This window comes from Panthera uncia, assembly GCF_023721935.1.
Source record: "Panthera uncia isolate 11264 chromosome A3 unlocalized genomic scaffold, Puncia_PCG_1.0 HiC_scaffold_11, whole genome shotgun sequence".
NCBI lineage: Eukaryota > Metazoa > Chordata > Mammalia > Carnivora > Felidae > Panthera > Panthera uncia.
The window spans coordinates 50,400,480-50,419,517 of record NW_026057578.1 but is presented as its reverse complement, the minus strand read 5'-3'; the positions used below and the strand labels follow the sequence as shown (position 1 = coordinate 50,419,517).

The following is a 19,038-nucleotide window of genomic DNA, read 5'->3' as shown; positions in this document are numbered from 1 at the left end:
TCTTCAGGGCCCTCAGGATCCAACCAATCTTTGACTTTCTAGTGCTTTCATGCTGTGTCTTTGACTACATACTCTCCAAACCCATCACTCCCTGTTCTGCCAGTGAGGTTTCCTCTTGATTCCTCACACTCCACCTTTGACCTTATAGATGATCTTCTCTCTCCCTTGAGGGTCGTCTCCTCTCCTTCATCCCAGGCAAGTTGAGTCTATCCATGAGACTGAAACACCTCCTCCCTGGAACGCTCCTGGCTGACTCTTCCATTGTCCTTCATGGTAAAATGTTTCAGTAGGGGGCCTGACTTCACAAATAGACTTCATATACTGAAGATGGACTATGATCAGCCTGCTGATTCTCTGGGGTGTAGGACAGTGCTCTACCAACTGAATGGGTGCTCGCATGGATGGATAATAGACTCAGGGCTAATTATACCAGAGGGCTTGCTCTGGAAATCAGAACAATAGATAATGATTTGGAGGGGCAGATTTTGAATGGAGAGAAGTCTATGTGCTTTGCAGAGAAGGGAGAACTGATGTCAAAACTAAGGTGTTTGTTGGGAGGGTCCCAGGCCTGCAGACGGTGTGTTTGGGTGTGGCTCCTGCTTGCCTTCTCTCCATGCATTACAGATGCAGACATTATAAGTACTAGAAGCCATGAGTTTCATAGCTATTAGGAGCCTTGCTGTTATGACTTCATGCTCACACACACAGCACATACTATATGAAATTAATTTTGAGGGATTCACTTTCTTTTTATAAAAAGAAAGCACAATAGAAGTTCCAGATCTCAGATGCTGAAAAGCATTTGTTATGATCTCATATGGTCTTGGAGTGAGAGGGAATTTAGAGGTCAACTGGTTCAGCCCTTTCAAACTCAGTTTAGTCCAACTCTGCAGGTATATATTTAATGCCTACACTGCTCAGGACATTTTTTGACAGGTCTTAATGACCAGTAAAACATAGTATTTTCCCTTGAGGAGTTTGTGGGCTTGTAGGGCTACAAGATTGCTATAAAATAAGTATAAAAGTAGGGAAGAATATGAAAGATTCAGGAAAAAAGGGCCAAGCAGATTCACAGGAGAGGCAATTAGGAAGGGCTTCCTGGAGGAAATGGTCTGTGAGATGGATGGGTTTCTACAGGTGCAGAGCGATGCAGCACAAGTTATACCCATGAGCAAGGAAATATGGGTTTGGGAAAGAGCTTGGAAGATGAAGAGTCACGGCCTATGGAAAACCAATGGGGGGTAGGGGGAGGCAGCATCCTTGCATCAGGAAGCAAAGCTGGTTCCACAGTGAAGACTCCACAGTGGATGGAAAGAGGAGAGACTGTGGACAGAAGTGCCATGGTACAGTTAGAGATAGTAACAGGGATATAGGAGGCACTTGGGGGAATACACATCCATTATGATGTTAGGAAGCTGAAAAAAAATTCGTGACTAGGTACATATAAGAGACTGGGTTAGGGAGGCCTCCAAGGTTGGCTTCTGTCTTAAAATTGGGCACTTAGGTTAATGGTGGGGTCAGGGGAGCCACAGGATGGTGTGGTTTGGTTGAAATTCACTTGGTTGCATGTGACAGAAACCCAGCCCAAACTGACTTAAGCAAACACAAGATTATAATGGCACATGGATGCTTTAGGCACAGCTTCCTTTATGAACTCCCATCCCTGCTCTAGCAAGAGCTATCATTATCTATATGTATGCCAAATCTCAGGACCTGCTGAGTGATGTGGTCACCCTGGACTAATCATCTCTAGGGGCGAATGATTCAGATTGGCCAGCCTTAGCCCCCGGGCCTGCTGGGGACATGGGTGCAGGCGCAGTGAGCAGCCATCTATGAGGGTCATGTGGACCAGGGATGGGGGGCTCCCCAAAGGAAGTAGTGCTGGGCTGAACAGAGGTGCTTTAATGAGATTCTTTACAGACATAATTTGTGGCTCAATTCTTTCTTTTTGGGATCCTACTTCCTAAGACTGCTGATGCTGTTGTTGGACAACTCAACCTTATTAGAAAGTCTTTCTCTATGTTTAGCTGAAACCTGCCTCCCTGTAACTCTAATTCACTTTAGTTTTCTTCCTAATAACAAGGCAAAACAAATATCCCTTCTAACATTTTATTCAATTGTAGAGATTTCAAGAGCCTCTAAAGACGTGAGATTAGAATTTTTTTTTATGTTTACTCATTTATTCTGAGAGATAATGGCAGAGAGAGAGAGAGAGAGAGAGAGAGAGAATATGAATCCCACAGGGATCAAACTTATGAACCTTGGGATCATGAGCTGAGCTGAAATCCAGAGTCAGACACTTAACTGACTGAGCCACCCAGGTGCCCCAAGAGGTGAGATGCTTTGGCTTTTATTTTATAGGAGAAGTAACTGAGGTTCACAGCAGTGATGCCACTTGCCTGAAGGAGCCCAGAGACAGTCTCTCCTCACTGCATCACATTGCCTGTACTGGTCCGCAGGCTCTGCTCTCACACAGCACCTGATGTACAACACATACAGAAACTATTTATTGAATGAATGAACAGTGCTCCAGATGGCTCACTTTGATACCTTTCCAGCATGAAGGCCAAGCTGTTCAGCATGGTAACAATTGTTGCATATTGAGGGCCTTCACTGGTTTCTGATTGATAATAAATAATTCATATTAGTTATAATACCTTGTTATAAACAACAGAAATGGATTCTGGCTGATTTAATAATAAAAAAGGAACTAATTAAGGAAAATTGGGACATCCATAGGATCACCAGGAAGACTGGCAAAGTAGTGGAGGCCACAGCCCAGGCTTTCCATGCCAATCATGCCTGGCATGGGTCTGGTGACAACAATTGACTCTGTCCTCAACATACAACATGGTTGGCCCTGCCCCTGTCATCTACCCCCACCTGCCCTTGCAGCTGGAACTCCATGATGCCGCATCAGCCACCTTCCTTCTACCTCTCAGGGCATGGGGCGTGGGGGGGGGGGGGGGGGAGGTGGGGTGGTTAGCTCTCAACCAGCAAAGTCTGAGCCACATCCCTACACCCTGGCTGAAAAAACAAATATCTGACTTTCACCAAGTGGATAATCGCCCAAATCTAAGAAGGAGTTCAGATCTTGGGCAGCCAGAAACCTGACATACAGTGACCCATCCTGTTTCCTCTGAGCTTTCTCTTCTTTGGACAGACACCTTCTCTTCCTTCATCCTAAATTTATGGGTGAGGCCTCTAGATCCAATTACCACCTGCCATTAATATTTGGTTCCCAGAATTGAAAGTAATTCTGCAAATGAGGTCTGACAAGCCCAAGGCACGATGGGATTATTTCTTTCCATATTCCATCCTTTAACTTCCATTAATACATCATAAGATTTCATTACTTTTCTAGGCGGTCATACTACACTGATGACTCATGTTGGCTCATATTATGCTTGTGGTCGACTCAATTCCCAAGATCTTTTCCTGTGAGTGGCTGTTAAGCCAGGTCTTCTCAATCATTTACTTATATAATTGCCTTATTGAACATGTGCACATTTAACTGAGTAATATAACACTGTATTTGTAATACTTCAACTATTTAGTTCACACCCTTAAATTCCTTTACACTGTAGTACATTTTACTTGGCTACTTCAATCACAAACTTCAAACTGGTGGCCTATGGGCCAATTTGGCCATGCATTCATTTTGTTTGGCTAATATAGTGTTTTTTTGAGAACTTATTTTGTTGCCAACAGTTGAACATCAGGAGATCTCCCATAAAAAGCAGGCCTTCCAACTTCTCTTGAAAAGTAGAAATATCTGGCAATACTAGGCCCTTGTTTCCTCGAGGCAATGTGTGATTGGCTGGAGCCGAGGAGAAGCTATGCACTTTGCAAGGTGCAGACCCCACCATGCTCTATTGCTTCATCCACTTTATGCCGCTTCATGAATTTCCATGCCCTGTGCAGCCTCTAAGTACATTTGGGATTGCAACCTGTTTGCTGTGGGAGTTGGTTAAGGCAGAAGCTGAAGAGGTAGAGTGGAAGCAGAGGAGGTCTGAGAAAGGTGGAGCTCAGTGGCCCTGTGCTTGCTCTTGTGTGCTCTCCATAGAGAGGGAAGCTGAGGACAGAGGGGTGGCTCTGGGCCCCTGGCACATGTGTCTGTGGTCTGTCTGGCATGCCACTTGTTCTGGAAATTCTCACCTCTCCTTCTGTGTGACTCCTGAGGGTGCTGCCAGGTTTTAGATGATCCTGCTCCTGTGGCCAGCACACATTGGTCCAGAAAGTGACCACTTGGGCCAAGCTAGATGGTAGGGTTTTAAAACTTCCAGCCCCTGACAGCATCAGATGAGTATCTTTGGTGAGTGGCTGAAGTCATTGGATGAAATGCTTCTGGAGCTTTGACAGTGTCTCCTAAACTGTGGGTTGGGAAGTGGAGGCAGCTGGTACAAGAGAGGGAAGGAGCATGTCATCATATAGAGAAGTGTGAAGAGCAAGACACACTGTGGGCCTTCTGCAGTAAGCTGGCCTAGCTCTTAGCCTGGGGTCCTGTGAGGTGCTCCTAATTCTCAGTCTACCCTGCTCATTTAAACCTGGCTTCATTTCTATTGTTTGCTACCAAATGCACCTGGGGCATTTGAGTACAGGTGGCTCCTGCTCTCTGCAAACCCTTCTAGTGTCTGAGGGCTCCCTGTCTTGTTCCCCCTTGTGTCCTGTGTCCATGCCACCTGCTTTTGAATCAAGCATTCTGGGTCCTTTTGAAAATTCCCCTTTGTTGTTCCTGAGGGAGGGTCAAAACATGAAGGCCGTTCTGTGCACTGTGACCTGCCCTCTGGCCTCCTGGGCAGTCTGCTCCCAGGTTCCTGTTAGCCAGGTGCTCAGAGATGCTGTCCACCTCACAAAGTTTCCAGTGCTCATGTGAATAATACATACTGAAATCCACACCACTGAGAGACATCCACAAAGCAGGTCGCAAAGTTTCTAGGAACTGGCGACCTGGTATGAGCTCAGGATACCCGGAACGGAGATGTTAAGATGTGTGGTGTTTAAAACACCACTAGGTGATGATTCTGAGACCTTTATTTTATTAATTCCACAAATATTTATTGAGCACCCACTGTGTGCCAAGAAATGCTCCAGGCACTGGGGCTATTATAATGGAAAAATATGTAGCTGATCAAAAATTTATATTCCAATGGAATGTGATCTTAGTAGGTATTAAGTTCTGGAAACACAAAAATTAACAAAATTCAGCGTCAATGGTTTCATAACTATAAACCTTATCTCCCTCGCATGTAAAATGAAATTAAAATAATTATCTCACAGGGCCCTTTAGATGATTAAATAAAATAATGCATAGACTCGTTCTTGGCATTTAAGCCTCAACAAATATTACATTCTCCCTAAAAAGTCAAAAAAGTCAAAAAAATTTCACAAACCACAGGTTAGCCTGACTGATGGGCGAGCCCTCAGCGCCTTTTCTGATGTTAGCTTCGGCAAGAACTATCTGGCTATGTGAGAGCTTCCAGCTCAGGATCCATGGTTTGTGCTGGCCCTGGGAGAGATGGGGGACACAGCGCGCTGGGAACCCAAAGCGGCCACGAGGGGGCAGCGCACTGCAGGGAATCTTCCCGGTCGACCCCAGCCCACCGCCAAACTTCCCTGCTGCTCCCGGTCCTCCGTACGTACTTCCGTTGCTCTGACGCTCCCAGAAGCCGGGGCGTCGGGAGGCAGAGCGCGAATACCCCTTCCTCTGCGTCTCCCGAGGAGAAATTGGAGCAGGGTTCGCGAGACTGCGCCGCAGTGGGCGCGGCGCGGAGCCGGGTGCCCTGCGCGAGGGTGTGGGTCCGGCGGGCAGCGGCGCCAGCCTCGGACTAGCGACTCCGGGGAGGGCGGGTTGCCTCCGGGAGGAGTCTGAGCCGCCCCGGGGCGCCTCAGCCAACCCGAGCGCCTTCCTCTGCTGCTTGGCGGGGCGTCCCCGCACCCACACCCGCAGCTCCGGGCTTGTCACTTCTGCGCCGCCTGGAAAGGGGACCGGACCGGGAGCGCTCCGGGGAGTCGTCAAAGAGGATGCCTGGGTGTTGGCTCTGTTCCTAAGCTGCTTGCCGGCGCTGGCGAGGAAGGCAGTCGGGATAACACCGCCCAAACTTTCCTTCGCGCAGCGTCGGGAGGAAACCTCCTTCTCTGAGGTTCGCGGAGAGCCAGAAGGAAGACTCGGAGCTCCCGGAGGGGACGGGGCCGAGCCTGCGCAGGAGGGCGCGCTCGGAGTTCTTGGGAGCCCTAGACGTGCCCTAAGGGACAGGACTAGTTGTTGGCGTGCGCCCTAGTGTAAGGGAGGTCCGGCGGACGCAGCGTCTCCACTCCTGCGCCCCTCACTGACCGTGGCCTCTGCGCGCTCCCTGCGCACGTGCTCGCGGCCGGGGACGAGGAAGGTCCGGCGGAACCCGCTCGGGGCAGGGATTCGCGGGCAGGCCCAGGGCGCATGGAGGCGCCGCGGGGGCGGTGCGGCTCACCAGCTGTGCGGGGGAGCGCGCACGCTGCGCCCAGGCCTCCCCGGGGACCCGACCGGCCGCTCCCCGCACTTCCTGCCGCGGGGCTCCGGGCAGCGGGCGGTCACTCCGAGTGCAGTGCCCGCTGAGTGTCGTGCCTGGCGGTGTCCTGGACCCCCCGCGCGAGGCGGTGTGGACAAGCGGCGGGACAGGTGTAGCTCGCAGCCGCGGGCGCCGCGTTCCGAAGGACTGGGTGGGCTCGGCTGGAGGGGAGTTGGCTCCCGGGGCCCAGAACTCCGGTCTTTGCCGCGCAGGCCAGTCGGTGTGCTACTTTGTATCGCCGCGGCCGGAGCCTCGGGCCGCCAGTCGGGGTGAAGGAAGTCCTGGCGGAGCCCGGTTCCTCGGCGGCCGCCCAGGCGCGATCCTGATGCCCGCTGCCTGCGGCGGGCCCCGCTCCGGCCCCGGGACCTAGGCAGCTGCGCGCGGCCGCCGCCGGCGCCTCCCCCATGCTGCTCGGAGCGTCCTGGCTGTGCGCGTCCAAGGCGGCCGCCGCTGCTGCGCAGAGCGAGGGCGACGACGACAGGCCGGGTGAGCGGCGGCGGCGGCGGGCGGCGGCCACGGCCGCGGCGGCGGGTGAGGACATGGACGAGTCGTCGCTGCTGGACCTGCTGGAGTGCTCGGTGTGCCTGGAGCGGCTGGACACCACGGCCAAGGTGCTGCCGTGTCAGCACACCTTCTGCCGCCGCTGTCTGGAGAGCATCGTGTGCTCCCGCCACGAGCTGCGCTGCCCTGAGTGCCGCATCCTGGTCGGCTGCGGCGTGGACGAGCTGCCCGCCAACATCCTGCTGGTGCGCCTGCTGGACGGCATTCGCCAGCGGCCCCGCGCTGGTGCCAGCCCCGGCGGAAGCCCGCCCGCGCGCCCCGGCCCCGGCTCAGGGGCGACCTCCGCGCTCGCGGGTGGAGGGGGCAGCGCGGCGGGCAGCGCCCCGGGATCCCCGGTGTTTCTCTCTGCCGCGGCGGGCAGCGCCACCGCCAGCCTGCGTGAGCTGGCGACCGGCAGGAGTGCGCCCGTGGCAAAGGTGGGTATCTGCTTCGTGGTGTGGCGCCACAGTGTGTGTGTGTGTGGGGGGGGGAGGGGCCCGCGTGAGTATAGAGGGCAGTGATGAAGGACAGGGGATACAAGAGGTGGCTTCACAGTGGACTTCGCCTTGCTCTTCTTTCTCCACCTTGTTTCCCTCCAGGGACTCTGTGAGTGTAACCCTTCAAGTCCTACTTGCCAACTCTTAGACACCCCCCCCCCCATCCTTCTCCCTCCCCTCTGGACCACTTGTCCGCACCAATGGTCCATCCATCCTCTCTCTTTGGAATCCCTTTTCGCACCACCTGCACTTGCTCTGTGACGGCATGCTGTCCTAGGGAACCTTGCCACCTGTTCATAAGTGGTGACACCTCATCCTCCCCCAGGGTGGGCACACCTTCCTGTCCCCTGCTAACCTTTAGTCCCTCCAGTCCCTCTGCTGGCAGGGTCTGTCTCCCCCCCCCCCCTTAACTTTGCTGGGCCCTCCCATCTCCCCAGAAACAGTCTTCTTACCCTGGACCCCCAGACTGGCCCTCTGCACACCCTCTGCGGGCCCCTAAAGTTAGTGCTTAGTGGTTCCTGTGTTCTGGCCCTGCATGCCTGTCTGGCAAGGGGGGATTGGGCAGAGGGAATTGTGTGACGGGTTGGAGGAACATCAGTTACAAACTTCAGGTAATGGGAGGGAAGTTAACCTGGAAATGGAAGACATGTTTGGCCCAGCCCTTCTTGGACTTGGTCTGTCGGAAACCCTGGTCCTCTCTTGGGCTCTTAGGCACAGTTGCATTCCCAGGTGGGACATTATTTGAGGTTTTATTTTTTTTCCGACTACATTGTACAGCATTTTTCACTGTTTCTATTTTAGTGAAAGATTTTATCTTGGGGCTTCAGTGATTTGGTTTCAGAAGCTACTTAGAAGGTGTCATTTCACACGCTCTGCTACTATTATTTTTATGGAGGCAGGAGGATAGCTATGGGATGCTGGTTTAAGTGAGAAGCAAGATATTCATGTTTTATATTTTCTTTAAATATAGAAAAATACCATTTAAAGGTAAAAAACCACATTGTTGATCTATTGCAATTATCATTCATTTTAGAAAACACAACCTTATTTCTCTACTTTTGACCATTTAAGAAGCTGGTGGCTCATAAGTCATTGAAATAATTCTTCCAATATATATGACGCCAGGAAACTAGGAGAATTCTAACCATCTGAATTAGTACTACAACATCTTTGAGGTTAGGAATTTAAGCCCTTGGATGTTGAGCTTTAGAGGTAAATGCCATACTTTGCCAAACTGTGTTTCTCCTATGGATCAGGAAGAATGGGCATTCAAGAATAGTCAAGGAATGTTTATACCTGGGATCACTGCTGGACAGTAGTTAAGTAGTTTTTCTTTGGTTTTAATTGTGATTAAATATAGTTATGAGTGTGCTTGTTCCACATTTTCAAACTTTTCCTTCCTGTCCTTGCTGTTTTCATCTAAGGTATTATAATGAAAGGTCTATTTGCAGAATGGGCGGGTTACCCTCCTCCTCCTCAGAGAACTAAATGATTTTTGGAATGATGTTTCTAGTTAAACACTAGGACATTTTTTGATGGGCCGATATTTACAGATGTCTTCCCAACTCATTTTTATGTGAACTGTGTTTGATCAGGAGGTTAGGAGGTAACTTCTGACATTTGAAAGGCCAGAGGCAGCTCCTGGAACTCTGTGGCATTTGTAGCATTAAAAAAATTGTCAAAGAGGTTGAGCTTATAACTTTCAGCAATGACAGTAACAGGGAGTTAATTTTTTGTTGGCTGGTTTTTGGGGGTTTTGGTGGACTTTATTTATAAGAATATGTAGTAATCAGACTGATGATGGCTTTCTGAGCTTCAGGAAACTTTAGAACACCGCATCTTTCTTTTTGTTGCATTAACTGAGTGTAATCCTCACCCCTTTCTTCACAGGCCCACGTCATAAGGACTAAGTTTGGGTTTCAGGAAGAGTCTGAATGAAATCCAGTCTTATATTTTATCATTTTCAGAGAATGGAGGTGGAGATCATAGTATCTTTTGGCTTTTTACCCACTGATGTTAAAGTCAATGGGAGTCTTCTTGGGCAGCCAGAAGTCCTGCATATAGTGTTTCACTTTAAACAACCCTATACATTTGGCAGGCAAAGACTTCAGCTAAAAATTACTTCCAAGTAGGCTTTTGGTACTTTACTGTCTATTGGAATTACTTTGACTCCTCATAGCAAGGCTAAATGCTGGATGTTGCTTAAGAGATGGACACTTAGGTTATTATTCAGCAAAGACCATATATGCCTTAGTAGCAGGCTGACTGTAAATAAAAGACAGTCTTCAAGTTTCCTAGTGAGAAGCTCCTCAAACCTTTTGGGCCAACTGGGATATGTAAACATTGTAGGTATGCAGATAAACAAATGTCTGCTTAAATTGTGTATTTACATACAGTTAGACGTTGAGAATACATCACGTATAAACCGGATTGATTCTTGTTTGGTTCTCCTTGGAGTTCATGAAACAATTTTCCACATTCTTCACCTACATCTTTTTTGTCTGGGTTTTGGTTATCAGTAGGGTCACTTGGAATCCTCTAGCCTGGTTAGCAGAACCTCCTCGCTCTGCTTACACCTGAGCCATTTGAGATGAAGCATTTAGGAATCAGGTAGTTATGCTACCCCTGGACATTTTATACCAGGTTACAAGTACCCGCTGCCTAAGGTTAGGACTCACGGTTTCTTTATTTGCCTGTTGGGAAATACTTGTTATGTGTTGCTTCTTAAAGTGATCTTTTGAGAAGTCCTGTTTTAACAGAAGTGTCCAACTACTGCAGTTGCTCAATGTGTGCTAAGTTTCTTGGCCTAACTTGTTTCTGCTTTGTATTTACAGTTGTGTGAGGTGACCCCTGTAATACCCCCAGTGAGCATTCATTCAGGTGTTTCAGGGAAACGTGTTTTCCTAAAAGGGTTTTGCAGTTCCAAATTGAGTAATTTAAAGAGCACTTTTTCATATGCTTTCATAAGAACCCAAATGTGAGACAATTACAATTTTTTGAGTGATTTCTTTTTGGGGGGACCCCCTTGCCTTATATTTGGGCACACACAGAATTTACTGTGGACCTATACTGTGCCAATCACCATTCCAGGTGAACCAGACCAGAATGGGCTCCCCCTTCTCTCTCTTTTTTTTTTGATGGGGGAAAGGGAAAGGGAAAGGAGAGGGAGAGAGAGAGGATCTTAAGCATGCTCCATGCCCAGTGGGCGGAACCTGATGTGGGGCTTGTTGTAGGGCTCTACTGTGGGGCTTGATCTCATGACTATGAGATCATGACTTGAACAGAAATCAAGAGTCAGTTGCTTAACCGACTGAGCCACCCAGGTGCCCTGAGCATGGGCTCTTTTTACAGAGCTGACATGAAGGGAATAGAAACCAGTCTGCCCTCTGCTCTCAGGAGGGTCCTGAGGGCACTGGATCAGTATTGAGCACAACTCTATGAAGGTGAAGAGGAAGAGCATTTTCACAAATTAGAGAACTGTAGAAAATTTGGGTAATGCTTTTGATGATATAAAACATAGGCGTTAGGAGCTGATTTGTCTGTATTGTATATCTTGAAGTACTTCGGGATATGTTTAAATTGGAATTCTGTATCTCTCAGCCAGTGTGACTGAGACCCTGTAGTGGGAAAAGCCTAATAAACTGGAGAATCATACAAGTGATATCTATTAAACATTTTATTTTAAAAACATATATATGTGTTCATCATTTTTTGGATGCAGGGCTAAGGACTTGTCTTTGAGTTCTGAGATGACTTAAACCATAGCCACAGTTTACTTTTTGTTATTTTCAAATGGAGAACAAAGAGACTTTCTAAGAATTCTGAGTGGAGCACCTTCTAGATTTTAAGTAATTCCCACTTAATGTTGTATGGTTTAGTTTATGCCCAATTTGACGATTTTAAAGTGGTCCGTCTTTGGTGAGTGTTTCCGAGTCACTGTGTTTTTCCAAGCAGTGACTTCCTTTGTGCAAAACGTCTTTTGTTTGTATAACATTTTGTTATCAGTACACTTGCATAAACATGGTTAGGACTCAAGACCATGAATTCCAGGTAAGCACAAACCTCCCTGGGCAAGAGTGAGGGCCTGGACCAGCAGGGGGCCAAGCTGAGCCTTCCAAGGAGTTGGGTGCCTTTGGCCGTCCTATGGAGGAGATGGGGAGTTAACCAGTCCAGCTGGTCAGCTCTCTGGAGGCCAATTCAGAGAGTGTCTGTGGTATCTGGAAGCAAGTCAGCGTGTTCTTTAGTTGTTAACATTTGGGCAGCTTATGCTTGAGATTTTCTATTTGAACAATTACTGAGTGCCTACCATGTGCTGGGCACTTTGGCATATGTCATTTATAGAAAGTTCTCCATAATCCTGTGAGGTGTGGTGGGTGGCATAATTAACCAAGAGGGATTGATATATGGGCAAAATGGCCAAGTCAGAGAGCCAGGAAGTGTTGGATTCAGGGTACGTTCTCAGGCTCCATTCCTTTCTGTTCTGCTCGGCTGTATCATTGGGCTTTTGTTGTTTGGTCTTGGAAGTAATAAGGATTCCAGAGGAAAAGTCCCAGTGCCTGGAGGCCCTCACAAAAAAGCCAGACAGCTCACAGGACAGCAGACAAGTGGTTGACTTGTGGTCCCCGTGGTGACAAGTGCAGACACCAGCCTTTGGAGACATGACAGATGAGTCACAGTGAAGTCCTTTTCGGGCCTGTTTTCAGCAGGCTGCTGGGTGTGGAAACAGCACCCCTGAGACTTACAGCAGTGTTGTGTTTCAGTTTGTGGCCAGTTAGTGAATATTCTAAAGTTACCATTCATTGAGTACCTGCTGTGTGCCAGGCGTTCACTGAGTGTCTGCATTCCTGGGGTTGAGTCAGGCGATTGAAGTGCATCTCACCTGTTCTGTACTAGAGCTCGGTGAGGTAGCCAGTTACAGAGATGGGGAAGCAGAAGTGCCAAGATTTCCTTGCTCAGAGACACACAGTGAATGGGAGCATACTAGAAAGGTGAGCTTTGGACTGACGGGCTAACCGTCATGGTTAGAGGAGTCCTCTGGCTCTGTAACAGGCCCAGTTAATTAGAGACCATGGTCTCAAACTTAAGTAGCACTCACTTCTTAGATCCATCTGCTGCCTAGCTGCAAATGCTCTTCCAGTTTGAGGCTGTCATCTTATAAACCCAGGCTCTGGGTCTTATGGGCAGTTAGCAGGAACTGTGCAGAGTGGTGTGTGGTCCTGAGGGAAGAACATCATATCAGAACATCACAGACAGCCCTATATAAATGACATAAACAGTAAATCTGGAATCTGAGTGGTTTGTAATGGCCATCTGGGTGGCTCTGTTCTCTCCTTAGGGATGCAGAATCATCCATCCTTCTGCTCTGCCGCCATGTTGGTCCCATCCCAGCACTTTCCCCTCTCTGCAAACTGGGTCTCAAGATAGTTGCAATGGCCTCAGGCATCATATCCTCATGACAAGACTTAGTAACATAAAGGAGGGTTTCTTCCCCTTATGTTTGCTCTAGACCACTCTCACACACTTCCAGCATTGCATCCCGGGCTGGTGCCTTGGTCAGCCACAGCTCAGCCAGGAGCATGGCACACAGGATCAGCTTCCCCTCCTGGGACTGAGGCCCACTGCATTCCCTGTGCATGTGGCTGCAGACAGGGCAGATCCCTGGGCTTCATGGAGTCCTGTGAGGAAGAAGGACAGGGGTAGAGCACAGGGGTGGGGAGCCCTGGCACAGGTGGATTTATCCTGCGTTCCTCACTTTCTCACCATGTGCCTCTGGGCAAAGGTTTAGCTTTTCTGAGCCTTCTTATTACTGAGAGGATCCTGTCTGCTTTATCAGATAAATAAGATGATGTGCCTGCAGTGCCTAGCACACATAATTGGCTGTCATTTCAGTGCCTGCTACTGATACAAAAACCTTAAACTTATGTATCACCAATGAGGCACACTTCACAAGGCCCACTTCCTGCTAATAGATTCTTTTTATATGGTATCCTAAGTGTGTGTGTGTGTGTGTGTGTGTGTGTGTGTGTGTGTCTGATATGATGCTATGCCTTCAGATTCAAAGTTGGCCTGTCACCGTGACTGGATTGTTGAGCATTGGTGGGCGTCTAAGCCAAGTGCTTGAATCTGTTTGTTTCACCTTTTAAATTGCTTCTAAGTTTTATCTTTGTTATCACAGGTAGTGTTCCTGATCCTTACAAGCTTCATTAAAGTGAAAAGAAGAAAAAACCCAAACTATAATCTGTTTTAGGAAAGGTGGCAGGGGAGAATAATCCCACCCAGTTGCAGATATAGCTGGTTGGCAGGCTCTCCTGAAAACCGAGCACACCTCCTTAATCTGTAGGACACAATAGCTTGTCTACAACTGCCTGGAATTAGGCTGCTCGGTGCGGTTGAGCTGAGCAGAATTATATCCAATTGTTCCTTCGTTCCGGCTGTTGAGAGCCTGCTTGCTTGCCGGAGCATGACGAAATCGGGTCTCAATTATGCACTTGTTTCAAGTGTGTATTTCAGTTCAATCTGTATTTAATCTCGATTTTTTGCAGTTAACACGCTCTTTTTAGAGGTACCTTTCTGAAAGAAAACATCGGCAAGATTTAGTTAGGGGGAAATGCTCTCTATAGCACCAGTCTTCAGAGGCCAAGGTCAGTTTTTATCAGATTTGCCTTGCTCGGAAGATCTTCGTATTTGATGAATTAGAAATGCATGCTCGATGGGTATCCTATTGGAATTCTAATTAACCTTAAAAGAATAAGGTGTCAAGCTGAAGGTGTTGGCAATGGTGAATGGTTTAAACATTGTGCTAGCACGCTACCGTGTGGGGCTCCCTTTTCCCACTGAGTGGAACTTAGAATAAAAAAGCATATAAAGTAGTAGCACAATTTGGATTCTGCTCACAGATGGCTGCCTTTTTGGGCCCTTGATGGCTTATGGGTATTTAGAGATGCAGTTGCCCTTTGGGAGACCTGAAAGAGCATCTGAGAGGAGTTGCTTTGGTGGGTTGTTTCGCTCCTCTGGCACACATGTTTACGTTGTTAACTGATAGGATGGTTATCTGCAAACAGGAAGATATTATGATATTTGCATTTCTGCTTAATGGAATGTGTGCGTAATGCTCATGTGAATTTATATGAGTTTAAATGAATTAGGATTTGCTACAGGAATTCAGGTCAATAGAAGTGGTGAGAGATTTTAAGAACACACTGGCACCAGGAGCAGATGTAACTGTTCTGGAGCCCAGAGCTTGTTCTCAACAGTGCTCAGATGGAAGGAGGCCTCCAGCGGCACTGGGGGTTCGTGGCAAGGCTGTCACAGTAGTTCAAGAAATAGGAGAATGTGCATTCTCTCCCCCATTACTGAACACTTTTTTGAGCACCTACTATGTACCAGGCACTACAGTAATACTTGGGGTAAAAAACTGTATTGATGGTCAGAAAGTTGCACAGAATTTGCTTTCATCTCACCAGCAAATGGAACACCAAGCTCATTTTCAAAACAGCACAGGAACCTTGGCACCAACAGCTACTGTGCCTTCTTAGATGGATAAACCCCCAAGACTGCAGCACCACCTTATCCCTAATGGTTGAGAAATTTCTAAGAAATATTTACTGTTTATGGATAAACCATTGGATTCCTTAACTCTTTATAATTGTACTTTGAATTCTGCATAACTGAAAAACCACACCTATTTCCCCTTCCCAAGAGTGGCAAAAGGTAACTAAAGCCAGATGTGTTTGTGCGAGATGAAGTGTGCAGGGCATCAAGAATGGCACAGGCACACAGCCTTTGCTAAGTCACATCACCTTAAAACAGATAACTAGTGAGACTCCCTTTATTTACTAACTTCATGATGCCTGTGGGTTAATTTTGTCACTAGCAGTGATTGTATGGACCAAGTTTGTAGTCTACAGATGTGTAGAATGAAAGGTAGATGCTTCCAAAGAAGAGACAGCTCTTCTTTTGCTGAGAAGCAGTGGCCTTGTGCCTTCTGTGGCTGCATTTTGTATTTTATGGTTCTTATAGATTTGGAAATTTATCTGGAGTTGCCATCTGACAAATTAAGCTTTGGCGTATGCTCTGTGAAGCAGTTTTCCTGGAGTTAACATCTCGAATGAGGTGACAGAGCTTGGATTCTGAGGAGGACTTGTACCCCTGTGGTCGGACCTTACCAGGGGGGACACAGCTTCAGATATCAGTAGGCTGTTTGACAGTGGATTGAAACTCTTCAGTTTTGTACGGAGCCCTTCACCAGAGACAGCGGGCCCCTTCCTGGACACGTGACCCTGGAGCTGATGAGGGGCTAGGCAGCAGGGGCAGCACCATCCGTGTTGGATGTATGTGATGTGCATTCATGGGCTGATGGAAGCTGTTTGTTTCAAATACGGTGGCTCCGAAGAAACAGAGTACTTTATTGACCAGAGGTAGTGACCCATACAATGTTAAAACTCAGATGACAAGGCAGAGGTAAAGAGTACAGGCTGGAGGAAGGCTTTCCATTTAAAGCCGGGCCAGGCCTCCCCACTGCTGCCCTTCCAGTACAGTGTCCTCTCTAAGGGCCCCGAGCCAATGTGCGTGATGCATGATGCTCTGTCCCGGCATCAGCCACTGCTGCCTATTTCAATTTGTTCCTTGTGAACCACTGTTCTGTTCAAGGTCCTTTTCCATACTGACATTCTTCCATTTTCCACAAATTTCAGCAATTTCTTGCAAATTAAAAAATTTGTCTTAATTTAAATGTTGTGGGACATAGAATTTTGTTTATTGTTCCAGCAAAAGGCATATGCACTGTACATGGGGTTAATAGCCTGTCCGTGAAGTGTGGTTGATATTAATTGTAGCATTTTCTCTGTGTCTCCAAGCTAATCAGTGAATCAGATTTGACCACCCAGTGCCTATAGTCTGGCCCCTGGTGTACCAGTTTCCCACCTAATGCCTTATTTGTTGTAACAACCTCATGGGCTTAGAAACCTTTTCTTACATAACTCTGAGCTGTCCATCTGAGGTTTTTTACAAACTGAACAACCCCTAAAATAGCCCTGACAGCCAGGCCCTCTGTGGGTGGTCCTGGGGGCCAAGGGGACTTCAAATGCCCCCTGCCCAGAGGAAACTGGGGAATCGGGTGGCTTCTGGGTTGGTGTGGGCAGCTTACATGTCCATATGGTAGGGATTGCTGTATGCGAGGTGGTGATCCAGGTCTCAGACAACTTCATCCGGGTGAAAAGCTGTCCATCAGCAATCCAACCTACTGAAGCCCAAACCTCTGCACACCCTATCTTTTGTCTCTTCCATATATTTTCTGATTCCATTTTTATTTCCTCAAGCTGTTTTCAGTGTTCTTTCTTCACTGTTCCTTTCTGTGGGCTGCGTGTTTTCCTGACAATTACTGCTTTGTTGGCCCTTTAAAGTTTGGATCATCTGGCTTCCCAGAGGCAACAGTTAGTCATGGTGTCTCTGTTCCTCTTCCTCTGGCTTTGTTAGTGATTAACAGGTTCTCCTCAACACTGAAATGGCTCAAAGGTGGGACATGAATGCCTTGCAGCCTTTGGCACTTGCCTTCCTTCCTGAATGCTTGGGACCAGACGTGGATCTGATCCTCGGGCTGCAGAGATCACCAGTGTGCATCCTGGCAGGTTCTTTACAGGTGCATACAGAAACCTGCTGTGGATTTAGGGTGCTGGTCCCAGGAACATTTGGGGATGTCCGTGCATCTTGGGAGGAGGGTTAGGCTTCTAAGTCAGCATCTCTCCAGAGACAGCAAAATGCTCATTTGCTCAGCTCTGGGGAATGGGACTCCTGAAAGCATCCGTGGGAGGTCAGACCTGGAGAGAGAGAGAGGAGAGTTCACAGGGGCCATGCAGGCCGAGAGGAGACATCCAGAGCAGTTGTTGCAGCTCAGCAAGGTAGGAGCTCCTCTTCTTCTGTGCCTTCTGTGCCTCCGGGCCACTATGGCTCTCAGGTGTGCTCATGCTGAGGACAAGGGTGTCCTGTTCTGTGTAGGGTTGGTGCCTGGGAACGAGGACACCTTCTTTTTGATTGCTTCACCATCACATGGTGTTCGGTTGGCAGCAGTTTTGCCTCTGGATGAACAGACACATTTTGGTGTCCACAGTGGGGAATGTTCCTGGCCATGCTCTGTGGGGCACACCCAACGAGGTCATGCCACCCTGAGAGGTGGCCTCATGTAGCGGGCTGGAAGCTTCTCTCTTTGAGACTCCCAAAGTAGCACGCACATACCTTCCCTGCTTTTACCTGGAAAAGCCACATGGGGAACTTTCTCTGCCTTGTCACCTCTGCCTCCTGGGCCCTGCCAGGTCTTTCTTGAGTTCCTGGGGTTTCTCAGATGTGTTCCCTAAGGGCACCTCTGGTGTCTTGCTCTGGCCTCCTATAGGGTCCCCACCCCACTGCTGCCTCGTAGGAAAGCTGCTGCTTGCTAGGTGGTATATTCCAGCCCACTGTGCTGAATTGCCAGCCTGTTCCAAGTCCCCTCTGGGTGGACTCTTGTACCTTCAGACTTGGTAACCTGTGTATCCCTATTTCTTTGCTAGCTGCCCCCTTCCCTTCCACACCCTTCCTGCTGTGTGCTTTCCAACAACAGGTGTTTATCTGAGGTCTGGTGTTATCTTCTTAAAAACTTACATGAATGTTATTCTAGAATATGCTTCCTCTGATTTTCATATAAAACCATGGAGTTTTCTCCTCAGGCTTAGAATCAAATGGGTTTCCTGTGACCTTTACAGCCCTGGCCCACCCCAGCTGGCTCCATGGGTTCTGCAGCTCGTCAGACACAGCTGTGGGGGGCTGGATGCCACTGAGCAGAGTGGAGTGTACTGGCTTACCACAGCAGGAGAGGGCTGCCGCACAAAGGGCTTCTCTGAAGATGAGTAGGCAGTCTCTCCCATCACCTGACTGACAGTGGTGTCCCCTGAAGGAGGGTTTAGGTGTGACTTTTGTTGTGGGCTTGTCCCATTTTCAGAAGCCCTCCTTCCTTTTGTGTGTGAAGAGCTGTCTTTGTCCTCGTTACACCACATGGAGCGTGGCCTTCATTCTGGAGTGTGGTCTGGCTACAGTTTATTTTCCAATAGTTGGTGTTTGGCCTTACCTGAGAAGTAATCGTGGATCGTTGCTGAGTGAAGGACATGCCGTGGCTTGTCAGCAACTGTGAGGGAAAGGTGGCTGTCATTTGGGAATGCTTTCACTTTATAGATGTAAGTGGGAAATCTTCTGTCAGGTTGAGGAATTTTCAAGCGTGTCTGTTTTCAAGGTGACAATTGTCATGTTGTCAGATGCAGCAAGGAGGTGTTACAATGGAGTGTCGAGGACTCAGAGGTGGCATCCTGGCTGGTGGAGGATGGCCTGGTATGGCAGAGCAGGAGAAAGTGCCACAGGAGTGGTCATGTTCTTGGTGGGGACACAGGGGTGGGGGGGGGCACACCATGATGGCTGCAGGATGTCCCAGGCAG

General features: G+C 48.5%; 1 protein-coding gene across 2 annotated transcripts in view; it reads left to right on the top strand.

Moving 5' to 3' along the window:
* The first annotated feature begins 5,532 nt into the window (after positions 1 to 5,532).
* SH3RF3 (SH3 domain containing ring finger 3) overlaps positions 5,533 to 19,038 on the top strand; it is a 375,405-nt gene continuing 361,899 nt past the window's right edge. The window contains exon 1 of one of the 2 annotated variants that reach the window (XM_049650140.1): positions 5,533 to 7,522. In XM_049650140.1, coding sequence (XP_049506097.1) covers positions 6,950 to 7,522 — 573 coding nt within the window. In that variant the 5' untranslated portion in view covers positions 5,533 to 6,949. The remainder of the gene's footprint in view (positions 7,523 to 19,038) is intronic. The other variant, XM_049650139.1, reaches the window with a different exon arrangement.